The following is an 18,871-nucleotide window of genomic DNA, read 5'->3' on the forward strand; positions in this document are numbered from 1 at the left end:
GTTGGGACAGAAGTGGTATTGGTCCCAGTGCTCCTGAAAAACAAGTGCTCAGGGTCTGCTACCACCCACGAACAAGCTCACACAACAGGGTAGTCACAAGTGTCATTGCTGGAGTGGCCTACTTTCCATCTAAGGGACAGTGAGATGGCACAGAACATTGCACACTGAATAAGTTCAAAATGATTTCTACCATTTAATAAATCACTATTATGTGCTAGTGTGGGAGGCAGAACCACATCCCTCTCCTCTGAAGGATGTCCACATCCTAATTCCCAGAACCTGTGGATATCGCAGGTTACACGACAATGGAATTGAGACCCCAGATGGAATTAAGGTTGCCAATCAACTGGCTTCTGGGGAGTTGGGAGACTAGCCTGGATTATCCAAGTGGGCCCCATGTAATCACAAGGATTCTTTGTTGTGGAAAAGGAAGACAGACGGGACAAGATAAAAGAAGGAGCCACAAGCCAAGGAATGCAGGCAGACCATGGAGCCTGGAAAATGCTGAGAAACACATCCTCCCTAGAGCCTCCAGAAGGGACACACCCTGACAACACCTTGACTGTAGTCCATTGAGACGCATTGTGGATTGTGACTCTGATCCAGAGCTATGAGATGATAGGTTCATGTTGTCTGAAGTCACCATATTTGTGATGATTTGCTACAGCAGCACTCGGAAAGTAGCAGAGGTTGAGTATGCTGCATCCACTGCCTTAATCCTCACCAGAAAAGCCTCCAGGGTTTCTGCTCCTTCTTTTATAGATGAGGAGACAAATATGCAGAGGGATTCAGGCACATTACGTCAAGGGGATGCTGGAGCTGCTGGCGTGAATGCGGGTGGTGTGACTGCCATGAAGGATGGCAGACCCTCAGTCTCGAGGCTGAGCAGGGGTCTCCACTACTCATGGTGCTGTAGGTTCCACCAGAGGCAGAAGAGAATCTTTCTTCCTCCTACCTCTGGACCTCCATCTGCACCTCGCATAGGTGGATCTACCAGGAACCAGCTAGCATGGGAGTCCAGGAAATATGGACTACAGACCACACAGTAACTGGGGACTCTGTCCCAGTGGGCAGACTCTGACACAGCTAGGCAATGGTGGGATGCTCCCAGTATATCTCACCTCAGCCCTTTGCACAGGCTCTTGCGGCCAGAAGGCTCCTCCCCCAGATATCTGCACACTGCACCCCTTCTCCCCTGCCCCAACACTCCACGTAGGTCTCTGCCGAAGGGGCATCTGCTCAAAAACGCCTTCCCCAATTACAATAGCTCAAACAGCATTCTCTTCTCTTCACTGTCCCTCACCCTGGTTTATTTTTCTTCTGAGCACTTAGTACCTGAAATTGTATATTTATATGCTAATTTGTTTAGCACCTGTTTACTCCAGGAAAAGCTCCCTGAGAGCAGAAATTTTTCCTGTTTCGCTCATTGCTGAAGCCCCAGGACCTAGAGCAGAGCCTGGCATGTAGTTGGTGCTCCCTGAACAGTAATTCGAAGAATGAATGAAACCGAGTACTCCTAACACCCAAGTGTGTTCTCTGGTCTCTGCAGCACTCTGCTCCTCCAAGCTCTGTGCTTCATGCTATGAGCCATGTCTGACTAAAACTTCTTTGAACTGGAGCCTTCACAAGCATGAAGAGCCTATGCCTTTATTGAACGCTTTGCAAAAATTCCTAGTTTTAGTCAGACACGGAGACTCTCTGAACAATGTCTAACAATGAACTCTCTGAAGGCTGTCCTGTCTCTAAAATCAAATCTCAAGCACTAGTCACGGACATTAGGGTGCTGTAGAGACCTGTCTTTTGTTGGAATATAGTAGGTATTCAGTAAATAATACAAATAAATGATGCCTACTTGAGACACAGGCAGAGGGTATCCTAATTCTTTGCAGTGATGTGAGAGAAGGGAGGACAAATGGATTGGTCATGTGCTAAGGGCCTGGGGCACATAGGCACATGCCTGTTTCCTCCAGCTCTGAGAGATTATGTTCTTACCCTCATGTTACAGGTGAGGCTAAGGAGGTGGGTATAACCTACCAAAAGACACTCAGTTAGGAGGTGGTGGGCCAGTTCTTGAACCCAAACTTAGCTGGAACCAAAGTCTGGATCTTCGTCTTTTAGCAAGTACTTCCACTATTTCTACCTCAGAAAGCTACTACTGATAGCTGTCGTTCATCGGGGATAATCCCTGGCTTATCACCTAATAGACACGTCAGTTGATTCCCATGCATACCTTCTGAAACATAGAGTAGCCTTCTATGAATCTAGTCTTGTTTGCGTTGACACTAGTCACTCTAATTCTTTACAGAAGACAACTGAGGTTTTAGCTGCCAGGTGACTGCCCAGGTTGCAGGGGGAGAAATCTGTTGTGCCCTGGCTCTCTCGCACCCCAGTGTGACCCCTTGGCCACCTTGCTATTTTGCTCATTTCAGAATCACAGCTGGTTGAAGATCCATTGACTGTACAGCTGTAGGTTCATGTCTGGCTCTCTATTCTGTTCCACTGGTCTCTAGGTCTGTTTTTTCTATGCCAGTACCTACTGCTTGAATTACGGTAGCTCTGCAGTATATTTTGAAATCAAGAAGCATGATGCCCCCTGCTGTGTTGTTCTTTCTCAAGGTTGTGTTGGCCATCCATGGTCTTTTGTGGTTCCATGTGAATTGTAGCGTTATTTTTTCTTTTCCTGTAAGATATGCCATTGAGATTTTAATAGGGATGGCATTGAATCTGTTGATGGTTTTCGGTAATACGGTCATTTTAACAATATTAAATCTTCCAACCCATGAACCCAGTGTATCTTTGCATTTTTTTCTGTCTCCTTTAACTTTTTTCATCAACGTTTTAAAATTTTCAGTGTAAAAGTCTTTCTCCTCCTTAGGTAACCTTATATTCCTAAATGTTTTCTTCTTTTTGATGCTATTGTGAAGGGGATTATTTTTCTAATTTCCTCTTCTGGTGGTTTATTTTTTGTGTACAGAAATGCAACTAATTTTTGCATATTAATTTTGTATCCTGCAACTTGATTGAATCAATTGGTTTAATTTTAGCAGTTTTTTCATAATGTCTTGGGGGATATATATATATATATATTATATATATAATCATGTTGTCTGCAAATAAGGCCAATTATACTTCTTTTTCAGTTTGGATGCTTTCCTTTCCTTTTCTCACCTAATTGCTCTGGCTAGGACTTCTAAGTGGAAGTCATGAGAATATATATCCTTGCCTTTTTCTTGACCTTAGAGAAAAGTCTTTCAGTTTCTCACTATTGAACATGATGTGGCTGTGGGCCTTAGTGTCTTCTGGATACAGGATAACTGAAAAACTGGGTATCTTTATGCAAAACAAAGGTTGGACCTCTACCTTACCCCATCTACAAAAATCAACTCAAAATAAATTACAGACTTAAATGTAAGACCTGAAGCTATAAAACTCCTAGAAGACAACATAAAGAGAAAGCTTCCTAACATTGGTTTTGGCAAGGATTTCTTGGATATGACATCAAAAGCAAGGCAACAAAAGCAAAAATGGATAAGGGGAACTCTATCAAATTAAAAGGCATCTGCACAGCGAAGGAAATAATCAACAGAGTGCAGAGGTAGCATATGGAGTGGTAGAAAAAATTAGCAAACCATGTATCTGATAAAGGGCTAATATCCAAAACAATAAGGAACTTTTGTAATGCAATAGCCAAAAATCTAATAACCTTATTTAAAAATGGACAAAGAACTTGGACAAAGATTTCTCCAAAGAAGATATACACTTTACCAATGGATATATGGAAAAAATTTCAACATCGCTAATGATCAGGGAAATGCAAATCAAAACCATAGGGGGTTGTCACTTCACACCAACCGGATGGCTAGTCTCAAAACACAAAAGGCAAGTGTTGGTGAGGAAGTGGAGAAATTGGAACCCTTGCACACTCTTGGCGGGAATGCAAAATAGTCCATTTCACAGAACCAAACAGTGGAATAGTGGTTGTCAGGGGCTATGGGGGAGGGGAAGTGAGGAGTTGCTATCAATGAGTATAAAGCTTATACAAGTTGGATAAATTTGAGACATCTGCTGTACAACATTGCGCCTGTACTCAACAATACTATGTTGTATACTTAAAAATGTGTTCAATGCCAGATCTTATGACCAGTGTCCTTACCATAATAGAATAATTGTTTTAAACTTTGTGATAATAAGCTAATCATCCACTAATGGAAAAAAAGAAGGCACAGCTATAGAGATCCTGTCAATATGAATGCAACTGCTGATTTCATTGCATGCAAAAGCAATCATTGCAGAGTCAGAATGCCAGCAGATATCTAAAGAGCACTCTGGGGAAAGAGGACCTTCTATTTGCCTAATGGCCTGACCTAACCTCTCGGACAAGGGTTGCACGATATGAGATCTGCTCTCTGTGAGAACCTCCTGTCAGAATCAGCCCCTAAGTCATGCTTGCGCTGACCCTGGCACTCAATGCCATGGGAATGCCAGCTCAGCTGTGTGACTTAGACACATCACTTCATCCTTCTGAGTCTCAGTTTCCCCACCTGCTGAAAGACAAGTAGGAGCAGTGGACTTGTGGGGGTTTCATGACTCTCCTGCAGACCCCACATCCAGCACCATCCCCCTGATTTGCAGGGGGTTGTATTGTCTCCCACTAAAGGACTCCTCCTGAGCAGAAACCATGCCCTTTTCCTCTCCTAACACAGGATACCTTTGCATTCCCAGCACATAGCAAGCCCTGAAAAGCTGCAGGTTAATTGAAATGAACTGAATTTGGTTCTGTTGGCTTCTCAGCTCTGTGGTTTCTTTTCATCATTCTTTGAGGTGTGTGCAAAGAAAGATCAACTTGGAACACTGACTCTCTCACTTTCTACCTGGGATCTCTGGTACATTTCCCAATTCCTCTGAGGCTCCGAGAACAGAACACCATGTTGTTTCCATAAGGTCTTTAAGACACCTAGCCCAAAGGCTGGCACATAGTAGGTGCACAATAATGTTAGCCTCCTCTTCCCTGCTTGGTCTCTTGACTCGCCTTGTATGAAGATGAGTCTTTCACTGGTCCAAGATCTAATTACATAACACCTTCCTTTCCTGGCCCAGAAACTGGACACACTGCCCAGGGGCTTTTCTCTCCACTTGGGAAATGCAAATTCTCATTCCTTTTTCAAGTTCTTTGGAATTAGTGATCAGAACATAGCCATGGATATGAATGAGGTGTGAGCTATAGGAAGCCTTTACTTTAAAGTACAAGGGTAAGGGTGGGAGCCTGAGGGGGAGAGAACTCACATAGATCAGATGAACTATTTAAGTGACTTGGAGATTCAAGAGAACAGACCCCTCCAGGAGGGTTATTTTCCATAAGCAAATGTCTTTTTGATATGGACTCACTGACCATGAGTTTCTAAGGCCCTTTCCTCTCTCACTAAGGACAGCTAGTTAAAATGGAAAGTGTCTGTACTGTTTGCTCCCCACCCCCTAGATGCCCTGGTCTCATTCTCTCCCAGGCTTCCATAGAACCAGCACACTTCTTGGGTTCTCCACTTGCCTAAGAGACCTTGTCCTTCTTCCTGTTCAATGCCTGGGTCCCTCCCATAGCATCTCTGACAGGTAGTCATCACGCCTCTCTTTGCATACCTCCAGGGATGGGGAGCTCACTGCTTATGAAGCCTCCCAATCTACCCTTGGCCATATCAGAGCTCATCCTTGATCTAACACATCACAGCTGCTGCCATTGGCCCTTGTTCTGACCTCAGGGCCAATGAGTCCCAACCCCATCCACATCCAGGCTTCTCCTTCCAGAGGATCCCCTTTTCCAGACTAAGCAAATATGAGGAGGGACCGGTTACATTCATCCAACATGGTCTGAGTACTTGCTGCATGCCAGGCCCTGAAAAAGACCCAGCCCCTGGCATGAAGTGCCATAAGCCTTACACCAACATGAGCGCCTGTTTTGATCTGGTAGGACCACAGTGATGACAGGAGCAGCAGTGACAGCCATTAGCCAGCCTCAGGCACCCCCAAACACTGCACTACTTTGTGTTTTGTCTCCTCCCTGCAGAGTTTCCTGCCCCTCTATGAGTGGGTCCCAGAGAGAGATTCCAGGCCTTTCCCTAGAGACTGGAAGGAAAGCAATGTTACTTAGGGACTCTCAATGCAAAAAGGATGAAAGAGTTAGCTCAAACCAATCTCCTCTGGGCTTCCAAAGTGTAATGAAATTGGTGCTGCATTACACCTTAGGCATTTGCCTCACTCTCATGTAAGTGATGGGCAAATGGATGGGTGAGATGAAACCAGAGGATGCTTCTAGGCTCTTCAGGAATTCGGGCTATGGAATGAAGACTTAGGGAGGGAAGGAAGGAAGGAAGGAACGAACGAACAAACGAACGAATGAACGAAGGAACGAAGGAAGGAAGGAAAGGAGAGGGGAGGGAAGGAAGGAGGGAAGGACAGTGTTTCAAAGGTCAAGGTCTGGTTCTAAATTCCCAGGGAGCATAACCGAACATCCAGAGCAAAGCTTTCAGAGCCCTTACCCGGGCTCTATTCCCAGCTACCCCATTTACCAGTGGGGATAGTAGTGGTTTCCTCTGGTGTCCTCATCACACCATCCTTCTGTTCACTATGATTTCAGTCCAGGTGTGGGACAGTCCTCGTGAGTGCAGATGCAGGCTGATATTTCCTGCACCTCCAGCACACCAGGTGTCTCTCTGCAAACCCAGCTTTCTCTGTGGCCAAGATGTAGCTCAGCATGTCTGCAATGCAGTGTGCATGCATGGGAGTTAATGCTTCCTGGTGGCAAGAGTTGGTGGACAGGTGCCCAGCCTCCCCTGTGGGACAATTCTGGGAGATGTTCCATGTTCTACTCACAAGTCCAGCAGAACTGACCCCTTCATCCATAGTAGGCTCCTCAGTGATGTGCCTTGTGTGGCTTCCCTTTCCCCACTTCACTCTTCCTGCCCCCTCACACCTGCTTTCTGCAACCATCATGTGTATCAACTTCTTATACCTAATCCTTGTCTCAGGCTCTGCCCTCAAGGATCCTAGTTCCCCTGATCATGGGCAAGTTGCAGAGTTGGGACACCAGCAGAGTCTCCTTCAGGGAACAGTTATATGAAAATTAAATGAGAAAAGGCCTATGAACCATGTAGAATCATAGCTGGCCCAGAGGAACTCTCAGCAAGTGTTGGCCGGTATCTTTGCAATATTGACCGTAATGGTGACGAGAGCTCAGAAAGAACCTCAGGAATCAATGGAGATCCAAATGGAAGGCGGCAGCAAGGCTGGTTGAACTTAACACATTTGGAATTTGGAATTCATCTTGCAGTCTCATCTGCTAGGGATACAGACAGCGTCTGGGGGAAGGGGAACTGCAGCAGGGAGATTTCCACCCTCCCAGAGTCACTCAGGTGCTCCTGCAAAATCAGGAGACAATGTTGCCTTTTATGTTTTAATGACCATGATTTAGCAAAACCCACCAAAACTCTTCATTTGGAATATCTTATAACAGGAACACTCTTGAAACTTTTTGCTGGGGTTTTGTTTCCCTAATGTGCAAATGTGGGAGTTTGAACTGGTGGCCGGTGTGCATCACTTGGTGTCCCTGGCCACAGAGTGACGGCACCATTCCCACAAATCTCCTTCCACAGAGCAATCTCCTTTGAAAAGCTGCTACTTTCTCACTTGCCTTAAAATGCGACTTCTGTCTTGAAGAGGTTGATTATTTTATTTCTTATGTTTTAGAAGCTCGGCCAGGCAGCCTACTGTTGACAGGCTCCAGAGCTGACTGTGGGCTCGCATCTGGAGCAGAGGGGGCTGCTATGCTCCTGTCTTTGTGCAGGCACCTGAGTTTTACCTTAATCTGTCCCTTCTTTGGAGGACTCTTTATAAGCCGCCCATGCATTCATCAGGATTAATTCAATTAGAGTCCAACACTACCATTCCCAAGTCCAAGACTGACCAAGGGGACCCGTAAGCTGAATGTGTCAATCACTCTGTGCTGAAAGCAAAGGTGAGGAGCACGCTCCGCTCCTCCTGGTGGTGGAGCCCCCACCACCCTCCCCGCGGTCCATGAGAACACTCCGGGGCCTGTCTATAATGAAATGAAATAATTCATTTCATAATGAATATTATGAAATCTTGTAATGATAATGATAATGAAATCTTGTAACAGTACAAACAGGGCTTCCAGTGTCTTCTACTCCCCCCACCCCCCACTCCCCACCCCGTGGATCCCACTGCTGTTGGTGATAAATTCAAACTTCAATCCCAGTTGCTGCTGAAAATAAATGCTTCAGTGAAACCTCCTAGTTTTTAAGCACTGAGCCCTGCTCTGGGCAGAAGAGGAGGTCGGTGCTTTGCCAGCACACTAATGCGAAGGGCCATGGCCCTGTGATCTGCCTGGAATCCCCTTGCCACCTTGTCATAGGCCCCTCCTGGTCATACAGGGAAGGCTCCTGGCTGCTGTGCACTTTGCTCTAACAGGACGTGATGAATGCTGACAGAGTCGTCAGGTGCAAGGGCTACCTAACCAAGCGCCAAACGCCAGGGACATACAACAGTAGGGGTTCTCTCCCAGTTCAGGAGACCAGGAGTCCAAAGTCAATCCATCAGCAAGACCTGCTTCCTCTCCCGGCTTCCGAAGTGTGCCCACCATCCTTGGTGTCCCATGGCTGGCCCTGCATCTCTCTGGGCTCTGCCTCCATCCTCATGTGGCCATCTTCCCTGTGTCTGTCTCTGTGTCTCTTCTCTGCCTCTTCTTAAGGGCCCCTTGCTCCAGGGTGACCTCATCTCACTAATCCCATCTGCAAAGACCCTGTTTCCAGATAGGGTCACATCCACTGTTACCAGGTTAGGACTTTCACATCTGTTTATAGAGGACACCATTCAATTCATGATGGAAGGTTATAGTATTTTGTACCCTTTGTTGGGCTAAAAAGGAAGAAAGAAGGAAGGGATGGTGAGGGGTGTAGCAACTGCCTCCTACAACAGTTAACAGACCTCTAGTGCTCGTTGCCCATTAAGAGCAGTAGTGTTCTGAGGACCTCGCGTGTGCTGACATACAATACTGCCCACGGCCCCGATGCTGCTATGTCCACCTTACAGATAAGGAAACTGAGGCGCAGAAATATCAAGTGCCTCAGCTGGCATCAGACTAAATGATAAGGAGAAAAACGAGGTAGTGTGGCCCCAGAGTCGGGGCTCAACCACCCCGTCACACCAGGGCACACCTGGTCACAGGTGCAGACAAACCAGGCAGGTGTTATTGCACCAGACGGTCGCTCCAACCCCCACCCCCCAGAACCTGAGGAAGCAGGGGTGCATGAGGCACCCGAGACGGGCCCAGGTGCCAGGCTGGTGGGGGGCAGATGTCAGACAGAGCCCGGTCAGTCTGTCCCCACCACCCACCTCCACCTTCCCTCTCTGCTGCACAGCTCTCCCCATTTTGCTCAGGCTGTGGCCCTGGTGGGCATCAGAGGGCCCGATGTGGGCTGCAGTCAGTCTTCAGCTCTTAGTCTGAGTTGGTCAGGCACAGGCACGCTTCAGGCACCACCTCACTGATCTGGAAGCCCGAGGGACGTGAGGCAGACCCTGTCCAGAACACCTGCCCTTCTTCATTTATTTGGCCTTGCCGGTGTGGAGCTCGGCTGGCGATCGGGAAGGAAAGGCGCTCTACAGGGTCGGCTGTGTCCAGCTCGTCACCGTTTCCCTAACTGGCACACCAGCCCAATTCCAGATCCCTGAGGCCATCCAGGCTCCAGCCAGGCGCAGGCTCCCAGGCCCATCGGGTGGAGGTCACGGCCTGTGTTGTCCACCCGGTATAGCTAATACATGGATATGAGCCGCCGCCCCACGCAGCACCCCAGCACCCCCCGCTGGACGGGGAGGACCACCTCGGGGTCCTTCGCAGCCGAGCCCCGGGCAGCCGTGCCCACTAAGGCAGAATTAGCTGCCAGGATAGCCCTGACCTCCACGCTGGTGCACCCAGAGAGGCGGCCTCCAGGAAGGGCCTCTTCTAGAAGCCAGACTGACCTTTGGGGAAGCTCAAGCCCCCCCCCCCCCCCCCCAGCCCAGGCTCCCCAAATGACATGGGACATGCAGTAAACACTTCCCAGGCCAGGCGCCTTGCCTGGTGTATGCCCACCACCTGCTCTGCAAACCACAGCCTGCAAGCCAGGCATTACACAGGGCACAGAGAGGCTGAGCAACTCAGCCCTGGCCACCCAGCCGGACGTGGCGTAGCAGGGGCTGCAGCCCCAGCAGCCTGGCTCTAGGGCTGTGAGCTTAAACACTAGGCTGTGGCCACTCAGTTGGAGTGACTCCTGTCCCTTCCAGCCCTCCCTCCCAGACCTCAGATGGCACTGGGCAGACACACCCCAAATTTGCCCTTATTAGGTTTTACGTGATGCTCGCTTCACTTGTCTCTGCAAGGGGACAGTATGGGTGTCGCATCCGCAGTGAGCAGGGCTCGGGGCTGCTGCTCTGCATCCTCGCCCTGAGGAGCTGTCATTATGACTGGAGACAGAGGTGGGCTGGGGTCAGCCCCACCTTGCAGATGAGCCCTCTAAGGCTTGAGAGGTCAGATGCTTTCCGGTGTCACACCAGAAGTGAGTGGTGAGGGTCGGGGGGAGCCACCGCCGTCTAAAATGGCTCTGTATTTGTTTTCTGTGGCTGTTCTAACAAATTACAACAAATTACCACAAAGCCAGCGGCTTAAAATGATACTGGAATAGATGAAAGCTATTCAGTCCTTACTTAGTGTTTTAGTTTGAGCTGCTGGGTCAAGCCTTATCTGAAGCAAGACTTTCTGGCAATTCCTTTAAAAAAAAAATTGTTATCTTACAGTTCTGGAGGTCAGAACTCCAAAATCGGTCTCACTGGGCTAAAACCGAGGTGTTGCAGGGCTGCACTCCTTCTGGAGGGTCCAGGGGGAAATCATCCCTTGCCTTCTCCAGCTTCCAGAGGCACCTCCATTCCTTGGCTCAGGACTCCTCCCCCATCTTTAAAATGCAACCCGTCCATTCTCTGTTTCTAACACCTCTTCTCTGACACTGACCTCCTGCTTCCCTCTTATGGGGATCCTTGTGATAACATTGGGCCCACCCTGATAATCCAGGATAATCTCCCCATCACAGAACCCTTAACTTGATCATATCTGCAAAGTCCCTGTGGCCATATAAGCTAACATAGTCATAGGTTCCGGGGATTAGAATGTAGACTTACTTGGGAGGACATTTGGGCTCTTTCTGGTTTTCAGGGTGTGATATTTGCCTCTACTCCCTGATCAATGTCCTCCATTGGGATTCTTTCTCCAGGCCACAGGGAATTCCTAGATTCACTCCCTCTGTGACACATGTCACATAAAATTAAAATAAAATTTCTTGATGTACTTCTGCAGGTTGCAAGTAGGTGCTCCAGCAAATATGTTTAGGAAATGTAGAGCGAAACAAAATTAAATGGGTGTCTTTGTGCAGGACTTATCAGAATCTTTAGTAATCTAATGTGAAGTTTGAACCAAGAGAGTGTACAATGATACTAAATCTCCTTGACCAAGAATTTTAGTCTATGGAGCTTCTCTGGGAATTGATCATGGCAAAATGCATGTTAGGAGAAGCAAGTGACTTTGATGGGGACGCTGCCTGTGAAGGGTCTGTCGCTTTTGTTCTTGCGGCTCCCACACTTGGCACATTGCCTGAGTCAATACGTGCTGCAGATTGGCTCTGGCCAGGGCCACGGTTTCTGTCAACCAGCCCTGAGCCCATCCCTTTAAAATGCGGGTGCTTCCTCCCCAAGGCCTGTGTGTTCCTGAGGGCTGGTCAGAGTTGGGAGTCTGCCAGCAGCCTGGGGCGCCTGAAGCTCAGCTGTCCTGGAGGTGCCAGGGCCTGGCAAAGCCAAACCATTCCCCCTCTGCCCCGAACATCCCAGATGGCCTCAGCTGGTGGGCTTTGAGGCCGAGGCAGCGGAGGATTCAAGGCCGTGTCTCCACTTGACCGCAGGAGTGTGACCACCAGAGAGAGGGAGGCACTAGAATCTACCACCAGAAGCCTCACAGAGGAAGCAGTGCACCCCCTTCCTGCCCCACAGGATTCTGTGGCCAGCCAGGTGCACAGGCAGGCCGGGTCACAGTGAGGTCCTCCTGGTATCGGTGGGCCCCTGGGGGGCCTGAAGCCCGAGAGGGTCTCCCGCCCAGGATGGAACCTGTGCCAGGCCCCTATGAGGCCAAGAGCACATCCACGGTGCCTCGGTTTGTCACCGCTGCTCTGCTCTGTGGGGTGGCTGGGGGCTGCGGGGGCTTGTCATCTGTCAGCCACACTGTGCTCAGATACTGGATCCCTCACTGATTGCAGTTTGTCAGCACTCACTCTCATTTTCCTCTTCCTGCCCACTCTGTCACAGCCCCTCTGTGTCCCAACCTGCTCCTCCTCCCCTGTCACCCCACAGTCTCCATTATTACTCTTCATGCAAAGCACATAAGTTGAGGGGTGCCTGACTGGCTCATTCAGTTGAGCATCTGGCTCTTGATTTCAGCTCAGGACAGGATCTCAGAGTCCTGGGATCGAGTCCCGTGTCAGGCTCTGCGCTCACCAGGAAGTTTGCTTGGGGTTCTCTGTCTCTCCCTCTGCCCCTCCCCTCCCTCCAGCACATGTTTTTTTTTTCTCTCTCTCTCTCTGTCTGTCTGTCTCTCTCTCTCTCCCCCCTTCCACCTAAAATAAATAAATAAATCTTTAAGAAAAAAAGGCACATTAATTAATACGCCCTTGGTACCTGGCTCTAAGGGAAAGACATAAAATAATAATAGTAGTAATAATAATTGTTTATTGGACACCACTTAATGTGCCAGGCACTTCACGTACATTGTTTTCATCCTCAAAAACAACCCTGGAGGGAGGCCTTATGATTTCCACTTCACAGAAGCACAGCTGAGAGGGAAGCGCACAGGTCATGCAGGGGGGCGGGCATGGGTATGCACCCTCCACGGCCCAGGTACTTCCCACTGTACCACAGTGTCCCTGGAGTAGCCCCTACCTAGGGACATCATGGGGTGGGCATGGCAGGTGTGTGGACATGTTAAAACAGCAGGGCTGAAAGTGGGGGTATCTGCTCTGGGTGAGGTCCTCCCAGGAGGAGCCAGAAGCCTGTTTGAAACAGGGATTCTGAACTGGGGGTGACTTTGTCCCAGAAGACATTTGGCAGTGTCAGGAGACATTTTCTAAGTCATTTTTTTATTGAGGTATAATTGACATAGGGATTTAGTGTCAGGTGTACAACGTAGTGTTTCCATATTTACATATAACATAAAATGGTCACCACAATAGGTCCAGATGACATGTGCCACCACACAGTTACAATTCTTCTCCCATGATTATAGCTTTTAAAATCTATTCTTTTAGCCACTTTCAAATATACAATACAGTATTACTAACTATAGTCACCATGCTGTATGTTACGTGCCCAGGACTTGTTTATTTTATAACTGGAAGCTTGTACGTCAGACCACCTTCACCTGTTTGCTCGGCCCCACCCCTCACTCTGGAAGCCACCAGTCTCACCCCTGTATCTGTGAGTTTGGTTTGGGGTTTTTTGGGTTTTTTATTTTTTATTTTTTTTTAATTTTTATTTATTTATGATAGTCACACACAGAGAGAGAGAGAGAGGCAGAGACATAGGCAGAGGGAGAAGCAGGCCCCATGCACCAGGAGCCTGACGTGGGACTCGATCCCGGGTCTCCAGGATCGAGCCCTGGGCTAAAGGCAGGTGCTAAACCGCTGCGCCACCCAGGGATCCCGGTTTTTTAGATTCCACATGTAAGTGAGATCCTATGGTATCTCTAAGGTGACTTATCTCACTTAGCATACTGCCCTCGAGGACCACTTGCATTGTTGCGAATGGCAGGATTTCCCTCTTTTTACAGCTGAGTAATATTCCATTGTGTATATATGTGTAAGTATACATATATGTGTGTGTATATTTCTGTATCCCTTCATCCATGGGCAGACTCTTAGGTTATTTCCATGTCTCAGCTATTGTAAGTAGTGCTTGGAGACAGTTTTGATCATCCCAGCTGCAGAGCTGCCTCTAGCATCAGGTGGGTAAAGACCAGGGATGCATCCCGCAAGGCACAGGACCACACCTATCACCAAGAGTTATCCAGCCTAGGATGTTAAGAGAAACCCAGCTTTCAGGGAAGGGAGTGGGTTTTCCAGCTGGGTGTAGGTCAGCTCAGGTCAACAAACTCAAGCAGCACCTGTCCCCCAGTTAGCACCAGGAACTGGGCCTCAAGGTGCTCACAGCAAGTGGCAGGAGGAGGTGGGAGGGGAGGTGCTGAGATGGGAAGGCAGGGGGGACAGGGACAACCCAGAGTGGCTGGGCATGCTTTCCTTGCCACATGGGCATCTGGGAGAGAGGAGAAGAATAGCCAGGCAAGGAAAGGCGGGAGGGGCATTCCTGGCAGAGGGAACAGCGTGCCAAGTGCAGGCAGCCAAGAAAAAGGAAAGATGTGTAGGAAAGTGTGTAGGAAAGATGAGCCAGTGATATGTTCAGGAGTGATGCAGCAGGGGTGGGAGCTGAGGGAGAGCTGTGGGCCAGGTGCGGAGCCTGGGCTTCACCCTGCTGTGCGAAGAGCTTGGGAGTGGGGGTGGCTGGTGGCTGGTGCTGCAGTGTGGTGGACGTAGAGGGCAGGTTTACAGTAGGAGCTCTATGGGGCATGATGAGACCGGACCAGGAGAGCCCTTAGTGGACTATTGTCACAGATCAAGAGAAGGTAATGAGCACCAAAGCAGCTAAACACTTCAAAGGTCGAGAACAGAGAGCTAAGTTGATTGATGTTTTGCTGTCAAGCGGTTTGATCATTGTTGCAGGCCAGCTTCTCTAGGAAGCAGGTGCTGGGGAGGAGGTAGGGGTGCCAAAGGTTCGTTGGAGAGTCACCCTGAGAAAGCAAGAGGACAGAAGCAGAATTGTACAGGGGAGCATCGGACCAGGATGCCACCTGGCCGAGTCTCTGCAGGCCCAGCAGGGAGCTCTGGAGCAACGCTTGCGCATTATAGGTCCCCCCCCCCACCCCGCCCATGGAAACAGCCACACCCTTGCATCCCCGCCACACCCAGCCGAGGGCTGGGAACCACTGTGGGAACAGCATCACTGGCGCTTCAAAGTTCAGGTGAATATCCACAAAGCCCAGAGTGGGGGCTGTCCATAACCGCACACTCCCAGCCAAGCAGGGCGTCCTTTCCTGAAGGCGATCCGAGTGGGGCACCCCCGTGTCTGCCACGATCCCTCACCAGATACTCTTCCTCACCCAGTCTCAGGAAACTTGTAAGAAAGTGTGTGGAACAAGTAGAAACTATATGAACACATATACAACATGAAATTAAATTGATGCTTTAAAAGAAGGAGATCACAGCTTTTAAGAAAAAGGAGAGATTTTTTTTTCCCCGGGAAACTCTGTTAAGAGCAGAACATCAAATTTAGCAAGAGCTTCCTGGCAGCCAACATGAGAAAGGAAAAAAAATAGGCTATAATATTCTCTTTATTTTACATGAAAGGCATGTATGTCAGGAAGGAGAGAGACATTTTCCTGCCCTAAAACTTTAGGATCACTTTATCAAATAAATGTTGCATTTTGAACTTTGAGAAAGTGTTAGCAATACTATGATGTAGTGAATGATGTAGGAACGTTACTCATTCAGGTACTTGTCCCATTTATCCTTAATAAAATACTAGGAAAAGTATTAAGTCATAGTTTACAAAAGAAACATTCTGAAGCCGTTTTCAATGTACTACTGGAAATAACACTCCAGAGGCTTCATGGGCTTGCTTTTTGTAGAATCTGGAGCAAGTTTAACAGCCTTTCCTCCCCCTGCTACTTAAGAAGAGCAATTTCACATGCCCTGAGGTGCAGAGCAGTGTTTTCAAGGATGATGCCCACTGTGTCTGGAATGGACTGTCCACAGGAGCCGTCACCAAAGCCACCTTTCTCTGTAGGAGGATAAATACCAGAGCACTGAATATTTAAATCCGTGTTCTAAAAGTGTCTCCTATTACCTGATTATTATGCTCTCAGGGGTCTAATCAGTCAGCCTACCTTTGCATATATATACGTGGAGGTTTGCACAATTAAGGGCTTGGTAACAAATGACAGGTTCGCTGAGGCTGGAAATTTGCCACGTTCAGCCTGGGAAAGGCATAAGTCACGTGGGTGAGTTTGAATCCCAGGAAGATTAGCTCTTTGAGAATACATCCCCCCACGGTGCCTGTGTTTCAGAGGTCATATGGAAAGGGCCCTGGAGGTCATTTAGTTCAGTTCTCCTTCCAGTGATGGAATCTACTCCCAGCATCCTGGCCAAGTGGCCGGCAGTCTGACCATCCGAATGCCTCCAACAAGGATGAGCACGCAGGGCCAGGCACACATTATTGAGGGGCTCAATAAATATTTATCCAAAGAGCATCTCCTGTGTGCAAAGCTCTGGGTTCGGGTTTAGCATGTATACACCGTCCAGTTACTACTGGAGCTCTGTGAGGCAGGAATGGTCACAAGCAATGGACAGATGCGCTGTGGTAGTAATGGGACTTGAACCCTGGACATGCTCCTCTTCGCTCTGGGACCATCAGGAGACCCGTGTTCTCTCCTGGCTCCTCTCCTAGCCAACCAGGTGACCTTGGGCAAGTCACTGCACATCTATGAGCCTCTGTTTTCCTACTTTCAAACAAAGGCTTGGGACTTTGTGGTTTCAAAGGCCCCTGCCAGCTCTGTCCCTGACAAGGTGTGTGTCTGGGTGGTGGCACCAGCCCTGCAGAGCCCAGCATTAGACACAGCAGACATCCTAACCCCTGCTAAAAGTCTGCGATCGTCCCTGTTTGCAGCCTTCCAGACTTTCCTGGGCAAAGAGGATGTCTCCCGAGAGGTGGAGGAGGTCCTGGCAGAGAGCCGCGTGCAGAGGAACATCCAACTGGTGTCCGTGCTGGAGCTGCTCCGGAGTCCCTTTGTGCGCTGGCAGGTCATCACTGTGATCGTCACCATGGCCTGTTACCAGCTCTGCGGCCTCAACGCGGTGAGTGTCCCTGCCCAAAGAGAGGAGCTGGAGGGAGGTGAGGTGGGGCGGGGCAGGGCCTGGGCCTTGATACCAGGATCCGGTCCCAGCTCTGCCTCCTGCACCAGCTCTGTGCCATTGGGTAGCCACATGATTTGATCCATCCTCAGTTTCCTCATCTATAAAATGGGCCGACGTAATACTGAAAGAAATAATCCATACCGAGTGTTCAACACAGCAGCTACACAGTCGCCCCTTAATAAATACTGCCTATCGGGATCCCTGGGTGGCGCAGCGGTTTGGCGCCTGCCTTTGGCCCAGGGCGCGATCCTGGAGACCCGGGATCGAATCCCACATCGGGCTCCCGGTGCATGGAGCCTGCTTCTCCCTCTGCCTGTGTCTCTGCCTCTCTCTCTCTCTCTCTCTCTGTGACTATCATAAATAAATAAAAAAAAAAAATTTAAAAAAAAAATAAATAAATAAATAAAAAAAATAAATACTGCCTATCATTATAATTTATGATCCCAAACCTCAGATTTCTTTATAAAATGGCTATTGGGATCTTGTAAGTGAAAGATGATCTAAATAAAAGTATTCTTGGCTGGGCTGGCTTCAATGTGCAACTTTGGTCTAAGAAGACCTCAGGCTTGGAAGGAAAACTTTCTTGGGGCCTGAGCTGATGTGGCAGAGATATCGGTTTATCCATGCCCTAAACCCTCTGACAGATGCAGCTGCTCCTTGTCTCCTAGGGAGTCCTAAAGGTGGAATCCAAGAATCCCAGGACCAGAGAGGCAGATTTGGGATCATTATCATTGTTGCTTCTGAAAAACAGTGGGTCTGCCTCAAGGAGGGATGAGTTCCCCATTTATGAAGGTGTGCAAGCCAGCTGACAGGACAGTGTAGAGGTACTTACACAGCTCAGGAGAAGCAGGGCTGGACCCAGAGGAGGGAAATGGGGACCTTCCAAAGAGCCCCGGAGAAAAGGGTCCTGGAAGTCATTTAGCTCAGTTCTGCATTATGAGCCTGGCATCCCCTAAAAGTCAGCAGACAGGGTGTTCAGGAGGTGTGTGGGGAAGTGACATAAAATGGGAGGTGTCACCGTCCCGGAGAGGGAAAGGTGACAGCATGGAAAGTTACAACCATAGTGTTTTACCGCATTTCAACTACTCTTGATTCTATTTTTGGAAACATTGGGATGAAATGAAATCGTCTTGCAACTTATTTGTTTTTACCTTTTTCCTTGGTCTGTTAAAGTCAGCAGAAGGAGGAGGGCCCAGGACAATGGCATGGCCTTAGACAGCTCCTGCTGTTTCCTCCCCTTTGAACTCCCTGTTCTGAGAAGGTAGAGAGGGAGCAGACCTGTTCTTAGAGCTAACATTTGGAGTCGTAAAAGGCGCATATGGAATCTGTATTTAATGAGGCATTTAGCTTGAGAACCATGACATTTCTAAACAGAATTCTCTTCCTCTCCTTGGACAAAAGTTTCCAATTTGCATTCCCTGTACAACTTCCTATATGAATTCCACTAGAGTGTATCTGTACACCCCACTGCATCGGCATAGGATGGGGAGAAACCACCTCATCCTCTCCAAGGACCCGCAGTGGGGAGGTCTTAGCCCTCAGGAATCCCCCACCCACCTCGTAGTGACTGCCTTTCATCTCTTTTGTTATTGTCATGAGCACATTTAACATGAGATCTACCTCCTTAACTAATAATTAAGTGTACAACACAGGATTGTAAACTGTAGGTGCATTGTCATACGGCCCATCCCATCTGCAGAGTGTATGCATCTTGCTTCACTCAAACTTTGCACCTGTTGATTGGAAGCTCCCATTTCCTCCTGCTACAGTCC

General features: G+C 48.7%; 1 protein-coding gene across 2 annotated transcripts in view; it reads left to right on the top strand.

Moving 5' to 3' along the window:
• The window catches only part of SLC2A9 (solute carrier family 2 member 9), a 205,612-nt gene that overhangs the window by 114,225 nt on the left and 72,516 nt on the right, over window positions 1–18,871 (top strand). For both annotated transcript variants that reach the window (XM_077878366.1, XM_077878360.1), the window contains one exon: window positions 16,852–17,039. In XM_077878366.1, the coding sequence (XP_077734492.1) occupies window positions 16,852–17,039 (188 nt within the window). The remainder of the gene's footprint in view (window positions 1–16,851; window positions 17,040–18,871) is intronic.

Source organism: Canis aureus, chromosome 2 (assembly GCF_053574225.1).
Source record: "Canis aureus isolate CA01 chromosome 2, VMU_Caureus_v.1.0, whole genome shotgun sequence".
Taxonomy (NCBI): Eukaryota; Metazoa; Chordata; class Mammalia; order Carnivora; family Canidae; genus Canis; species Canis aureus.